This window comes from Leptonychotes weddellii, chromosome 1 (assembly GCF_054177405.1).
Source record: "Leptonychotes weddellii isolate Sample4059 chromosome 1, ASM5417740v2, whole genome shotgun sequence".
Lineage (NCBI taxonomy): Eukaryota > Metazoa > Chordata > Mammalia > Carnivora > Phocidae > Leptonychotes > Leptonychotes weddellii.
This window is the reverse complement of record NC_138369.1, coordinates 184,301,220-184,308,538: the sequence shown is the minus strand read 5'-3', so window position 1 is coordinate 184,308,538 and position 7,319 is coordinate 184,301,220. Positions and strand designations below refer to the sequence as shown.

The following is a 7,319-nucleotide window of genomic DNA, read 5'->3' as shown; positions in this document are numbered from 1 at the left end:
GCAGCAATGAAATTGTTATCAAAATAATCAGTAGTTCCAAAAACCACAAATAACAACAACAGGACCCAAGTTGTCCTAAATCAGCAAAGACCATCGATATAATAAGAGACTGAGTCACCTTTCTCTACCATCCCTCTCTTGCAAACTCTCCTCGGCTATTTTCTTGCACAGCCTGGGGGAGGGCAGGTGGGGGGAAGGAAGGGCATTGCTCAGAAAGTAAAAAAAAAAAATAATTGACATCACTTAAGTCACATGATTGGCAAGAACCAATTAAGATGGGCTGTGGAAAGGGGAACAGTTAAATTTGTAATTTGGGTTGTGTGAAAACTTCTTTGGGCCTCATAAACAACCACAGAACCACAAGTTGGGTAGGCTGGCAGAGTCAGAAAACTGCGCCCGGCATAGTGGTCAGCAAGCAGGACGAATCACACTGACTGCAAACCACAGGGTTTCGCAGAGTGGTGAGCATCACCAACCCACAGCCAAGACGCCGCTTTTTTTTTTTTTTTTAATCTTGAACAATTTGAATATTTGTTTTCGCAAAGGTACATTTTTCAGAGGGCTCAGGGAGCCCCAGAGGTATGGGGGGAAAAAGGAGATGCAGGGAGCCATGGTGGGGCATGAGGTGACAACAGTGACCTTTCTTGGTTTTCACTCCAAAGGTGAAAGAAATCATTGAATCCCCCGCCTTCAGAAGAGGGTGCATTTTCAGGAGGAAGCGATGGCTTCAGACAGCATATTTGAGTCATTTCCTTCATACCCACAGTGCTTCATGAGAGGTGAGTACAGTCTGGTCTTTTGATACCTACTTTTGCTCAGCTTTGCAGATAACGAAATGGCAGCCTGTTGTAACCGGGTGCATGTATCTCGGGCCGATTCCCCGTCTGTTTTGTGGAAAGAACTCAAACCCAGGCGTATGATTACAAGGCTATTGGATTACTTATTCATCAGACGGCAGCTCTTCAGAAATGTTTTAATAAATACTTAGCTAAGCTGTTGAAGTGGTCGGTCGGTGTGTGAGAACTTTGTCAAGTGCAAGTAAGTTGGGCTGCTCCTGATTAAAGTCGGAGAGATTAGAAAGCTGGCGAGAAGCTCCCCGGGTTTTCTTTCCTGCCCCTTGCCTGCATGGACTGTGGCTGAGGGTCTTGAGCTCAGCACACCACGGAGCCCACCCTGCAGCCGGCCCCGGGCTTTAGCGGGCACATGCCCAGCCGCCCAGGACGGCGGGTGCCAGTGCGGGGTGGGGGTGGAGGCCGGGCGCCCAGACACACGTTAGACCTGCCTGGGGACTTCAGGGGCAAAGCGACAGGCAGCTCGGTTGTCCCCTAAAGGCAGAGAGTACAGGAGACAGGCGGATTTGTCTGGGTTAAAAACCACCAGGATGGGGCCTCGCTGTGCACAGAGACAGCTAACGTCTTTCAGGGCAGGAAAAAAAAAAAAAAAAAAAAAGCAAGTTGTCCTGTACAGAGGTCTCTCTCGCAAAGAGCAATGAAGAAATTTCCTAAGCCAAGTGTCGCGGCTCTGGGTCATTAGATTGTGCGCTTCCATTTAATAGGAACAGCCAGTGTGGAAAACCTGTCTGCAGTTTTGCAAGCGGCCTCTTGAAAAATGTGCAAAGCTGTAGTCGGAGGTACGGCTGGGAGGGTGTGAGTGTGTGTGTGCATGTCCTTTTGTGTATCTGTGGTGAGGAAAGAGGGCCGTGCTTAAACAAACAAAAATAATAACATAAAAATGTCACGAAGGCATGGCCGTGTGTCGGGGCACGCACTCTGACCAACGCCTGCGAAATGTGGCTGCATGGTTTGGCAGAGCCCGCGTGGAGTGGGACGGGACAGGGGAGTAATTAATTTTCTGGCTACAGCCTCTCGCGCGCGCACCCAGATAGTATCTGTGACTCATTATTTATTCATACAGCCAAATGAGCAGGGGAATGCACAGCACTGCCAGACACTTTGTCACAACAATACTATTATGACTGCCGCAGAGCCTCCGTGTTTCCGGGTCCCTGAAATTTAAAAACTTGACAAAGCTGTGTGTGTGTGTGTGTGTGTGTGCGTGCGCGCATGTTGAGGGTCGGGGGGAGGACTTCAGGAGGAGGGGAAGAGAGCAAGTCATTAACTGATTCAAAGCTTCAAATTAGAGGGTTTGCAAGTCTTTCCTGGCTGCTGAGGACATTTTAGTGAAGTTGAATCATGCGATGTGCGTGAGTCACTGTCCCTGCCGCAGCGCCGGGCTCCCGAGGCAGAGAGACCGGCCGCTGGTGAGAAGCTGTGGATGGCTCCCGGCTGCATTTCCTCCAGGCCAGGGACAAGCAAAGGAAGCAATAGTCGCAGAATAACAGACAGAAAGATCTTCCTGACTTTGTTCCACTTTCAATACCCTCCAGGCCATTATTGTTTCCTAGTTTATCCACTCAGGAAGCTGGAAAATATTCCACCGGGCAATAGATGGGATTTTGTGCACTGTGCGGGGCTGCCTTCGAAGCGCTCATTACTGGCCGGACAGCAGGGACAGTGAAGGGACACGGGGACCTGCTCAAATGCCAGGAAACAGAACGAGGCCTGACACAGAGCCACAGTGTCTGTGCTCATGGAGGTCACTGGGCCGCCCCAGGTTAGGAACAAGGGGCAGGTCGCTTTCAGGGGAGCGGTGTGGAGACAGCCCTGACACCCGAATCAAGTCTCAGAAGGCCTCATGGAAAAAGGCCTTGTTCACGCCTTGGTCTCAGGAAAAGGAACTTGGGGCTTTTATGATCTCTACCTTAATAATATCATATGGAGATTGCATTTCAAGTGAAATCTTGGCAGTTTCCCCAGTTAATTTTATCAAGGTGACCCACCAAGGTGAGGGTTGACACTGTCCGGATTAGCCATCCCCAATCCGTGGCGCCAGACAGGTGGCAAAATGTCATTGTTCCTGGTGCCATCTGGTCACCACCCTCTCAGAGTTTTAACCCTATTCCCGTAGACCGGCCTGTAGCAGTGCTCAGCCCCCTGGTCACTTCGTGCTTTGTATAATTTATGGCGAGTGTTCCCTCCCCAGCTGCAGCTAGGACCTAGAGGGGGAAACGGCGTCTTGTTTTCTTCCTGGGATGGTACTTTATCAGTCCGTGCAATCCTCACAGAAGGAAACCCATAACTCATTTTGGGCGAGGTACGCATGTGAAACGTGGCCGGGACAGAGAGAGCTGGGGGACCAAGCGCAGCCCGGTTCCCTAGTCAGTGAGAGGCAAGCAAGGGTCTGAAAGAGGGCATGCAAAGTGACTGTGGTCTACCACAGAGAGCGCCACGCTCTTCCCACCACACCGTGCCAAGCGCTCGCTTCGTTTGCCTCGGGGACGAGGTAAGACGTGATTAAAATTGCCTGGCATGAACACGCGTGGTTGGCGACACGACTTTCTTGCACAACCCTGATGTGCATCCTCTCATGAGGTGCGAGGTGCCGGCCCGAAGCGCGGTGGTAGGTGTGGAAAGGAAAAGCGGTGGCACAGACGTACTTTTGCAAAATCCCTCAGGTAGCCTCATTCTTAGAAGTGGCTTAGTGGTCTATGCAAAGCCTGAATGCTAATATGCCTCTTAGTTCCTAGAACCACAGGTAGAAATCTCAGCGAGGCTGACTCACTACTGTCTTCTTGGAGGTGGCTTTCAAAGGGAATGGCAGAATCGAGCCCAAATGTATAAGGTGCGCTCCACTGTAAGCATCACTTCTGGCTCAACCGAAGGAAGAGTCCAGATCACAGAGAGCCATAGATTAAACTGGGTATCCGTAGTTTGCAATGTGTGAAATCGGTGTGGTTTTTCTAGGGCCACCGTAACAAAGTACCCCAGACCGGGTGGCTTCAACATCAGAAATGCCTGGTCTCCTGATGCTGGAGGCCAGAAGTCTCATGGATAATCCTGGTGGAGCTTTATTTGTTAAAGGCTTCAAGGTGTTGGGAGGATTGGTTTCTTCTGAGCCTCTCTCCTTGGCTTGTGGGGGGCGGGCTTCTCCCTGTGTCTTCATGTGGTCTTCCTCCGGGCATGTCTGTGTCCCAGTGTCCCCTCCTTTAAGGACACCAGACACATGGCATGAGGGCCTGCCCCTCATGATCTCATTTTAACAGCCATCACCTTTGTAAAAAGCCCATCTCCAAATACAGTCACATTCTGAGGTGCTAGGAGTTAGGACTTCAACATAGGAATTTTGGAGGGGACGTGGTTCAGCCCACGACATGCGTCTTAGCAGATCTGACTCCCTCTGGCTCACAAAGAAACTGTGCTCTTCCTTGGGTGCTCTCCCGGATGCTGAAGAATCAGACCCTGGCCCCCTCTGTACAAAATGGAGCGTCGCATCTTGAAACTGTCCACACATTTTGAAACTGAGAAAAAAAAAAAGGTGCTAAAAATCCATTTAAACTCATAATCATACCCTTTGCCGTGTCTTTGCTTTGCACGCTAACAAACCTTTGAAAATGACAAAGCAATTCTGAAATGTTTAAGCTTTAAAAGAGCAGAGAGCTGTCCCCAAAAGGAGCCATGCCTTGGTTCTGCTCCCTCCAGCAGGGTTGTCCCGTATTTCAGATCCTTCCAAGACACAGCGCGGGTGGGTGGAGGGGTGGGGAATGGCGGGCCACCAGAGGCCCCACACCTGCTCACACCAAGTGCAGGCCTAGTGAGCAACCAGTAACAGAAGCATCTGCAGAAAGGGCTGCTGATGTGGGAGCTAAACAGCAAGAAGCCTTTGAGAGCTTTTGGATTGAAATTAGTAGCTGGGAGAGTCCTTTGTTCCCTTGAAATAGACCTGAAATGTGTGCTCAGAAAGGACCTGCCCCATTACTGAGAAAGCAAGGTTGGGTTTGATGTGGGGCAGAGGAAGGTTCCAAGGCCGCCACACACAGATACTTTCAGAGCAACCAGGGCTTGGCTGGGCTCCGTGTAGAGGAGAGAGCCCAGGGGTTTAGAACAAGGAGCACTGGAAGCAGGGAGAGGGCTGAGAAAAAAGGTGCGTGCATGGACTGCCCAATGATGATGGACTTCACTTTTCCAGTTTTCTGACTTTAGCCAAGCAGCTTCTCTAGTGAGCCTCAGTTTCCTAGTCTATAAAACGTGGACAGTGGTACCTCTTGTGACAGTCTCTGTGTGGCCTGAATTAAGTAACCTATGTCCAGTGCTTAGCACAATCACAGAAATGGGCCGGAGATATTAGCCTTGGCTATCCACATTATCTCAGATGACACTCTGGGAAAGGAGAGGTCTCGGCATCCCGGAGGACACTATGGGAGGCTCCCTGGAGGAGGTGATGCAGGAGTTGAGGAAAGGGTGGAGGGTGGGAACCCTGAGGCGAGGGAAGGGTGGTCTAGGTGCGGGGTACAGCGTGGGCAAAGGTCAAGCGGCAGGAACCCCTGTGGAGCATGGGAGGTGCTAAGTAAGTCAGCCTGATGGCTTTTTTTTTTTACCAGCATGTCACCCTTGCTTTACTCAAAAGTACCTACAAAGAGGACCAAAGAAGAGCCTGGGCCCTTTATACAATTCAACTGAACAAGCGTAGCTTTTAAGTATCTAGGCCAATTGGGATGTGTTGCAACATCAATCTTGAGCGATGTTTCTCCTCCTTGAGAGTCCTGGTGCAGCTTTCTTTTCCTTCAGGTCCTTCTTAGTGAAAAAGCCCTTTCGCCCTAGGACCACACACAAGTCCTTCAGGCTTCTGAGAGGCTGCCTATTTCCGTACCTTTCATGACATTTCTGATCATGTACTTTATCAAAGCCCAGAAAAGCAGATGCCCGGGCTGCCCCTCTGGTTGGGGGAGGGAGCTGGGGCCTGCACAGGAAGCTCGAGCTCATTTTCAGTTTCTCAGGTAGCTTCCTAGTGACCTAGATGAGTCATTAAATGTCTCTGAGTCTCATTCGAGTTCTACAAAAGGGGCTGGTGATATTCTACGTGCTTGCCTCCGAGGTACAGAGCTCCTGTCTGAAATCTTCGAACGCATCAGAGAGCCACCATGGAGCACATACACATGTTCTTAGCTTCGCAACATGAAGGGTCTTCTTCTTATTATTATTATTTTACTTCCAGATAGGAAACGGTCATCCTACCATTTCACACACGCAAAGCATCTTCCCACATTGGCTCAAAAAAAATCTTCTCTCTAATTCCTACTCTTTAGAGAATTCTCCAGAAGCTGCTCTGGCACCTGAACAGGTATTATAATCTGCAAAACACGTTCCTAGCAATTCTGGTCCCTCCTCCTCCGTGCCACCAATCCCCGGCGTTAGCCTTTTTGCTGAGTAAAATAAGCCTTCGGCCACGTGTCTTCCTTGGCGTGTCTCTTCCCTGCCAAAAAATGTCATAGCTGTGATGGCCCAGAGTGGTGGAAAGGGAGCATTTCCTTTAAGAGTTTTGCAGGCCCTGAACATAATCAGGGAGTGCTTTAGGAGAATTATGGGTGGTTCCTGGTACACAAAACAGAACTCAAAAGCCTCAAGTAACCTTTGGCATGCTGGAAAAGTCTGCTTGGTCACTCTTCTGGCTTGCCGCCTCCCCACCCCCGCCGTTGTCAGAGAGACACACTCTCATGCTCTCTTAGCTTTGTGAATCTCTCGCTCTCCCTTCTTCTCCCCCTCTAGTCTCCCGACAACACGAAATGATGCCCCATAAGGGAGAGAGGAGCTAAGATAGAGAAATAAACCATGGATCCAAAATATGATTGCAAGGATGCATTTTACCACAGTGACATAAAAAAGTGTAAAGCTCCTGCTGGGGTTTATCAGTGAGAATTCTGTTAGGACACTCTGCCTCCAGTGGCATGAGCAGCCGGGTACTGGCCTGTGTCCTGCGGCAGGCCGTCCAGGAGTACGACCCCACGGCTGGTTTGGTGGGGCCAGGATGCTCCTGTGTTTTGGCCTGAACCTCAGATCTGTCCAGGCAGGAAGGAGATGTGAGGCCTCAATCCCTTCCCTCATGAGGCTGTCTTTTGCTTCAGGAAAGGAAGCCCGTCTCTGCAAACTTCCCCTTATAGATCTTGTAGGCCAGACCCATGTCACAAGGCCTCTGGCTGGAAGGTGCCTGGGGCAGAGGAGTCCTCTTTGTCCTGCCCTAAGAGCAGAGGAAAGCAGAGGGGAAGGTAGCTGGACCCCTGTGCAGCATCTCCTATGACAGCAAAAACGGTTCCTGGACTGCTTCCCGATGACATCCCGTCACATCTGTCCCAACACTTTCCTTGTCAACAGTGCTTTGAAAATACACATAGAGAAACCCCGAACTCTTTAAGTTGTGGATGCAAGCTGAGGCTGGGGCAAGGTGATGTTTATTCTTGGTTTACTGACAGCAAAAGAGGCAGGAGA

General features: G+C 50.3%; 1 protein-coding gene across 5 annotated transcripts in view; it reads left to right on the top strand.

Annotated features, from left to right (window-relative positions):
- The first annotated feature begins 327 nt into the window (after nt 1-327).
- RUNX1 (RUNX family transcription factor 1) overlaps nt 328-7,319 on the top strand; it is a 248,657-nt gene continuing 241,665 nt past the window's right edge. For 4 of the 5 annotated variants that reach the window (XM_081799730.1, XM_031032673.2, XM_081799726.1 and 1 more), the window contains exons 1-2: nt 328-545; nt 663-779. In XM_081799730.1, the coding sequence (XP_081655856.1) occupies nt 722-779 (58 nt within the window). In that variant the 5' untranslated portion in view covers nt 328-545; nt 663-721. The remainder of the gene's footprint in view (nt 546-662; nt 780-7,319) is intronic. The other variant, XM_081799715.1, reaches the window with a different exon arrangement.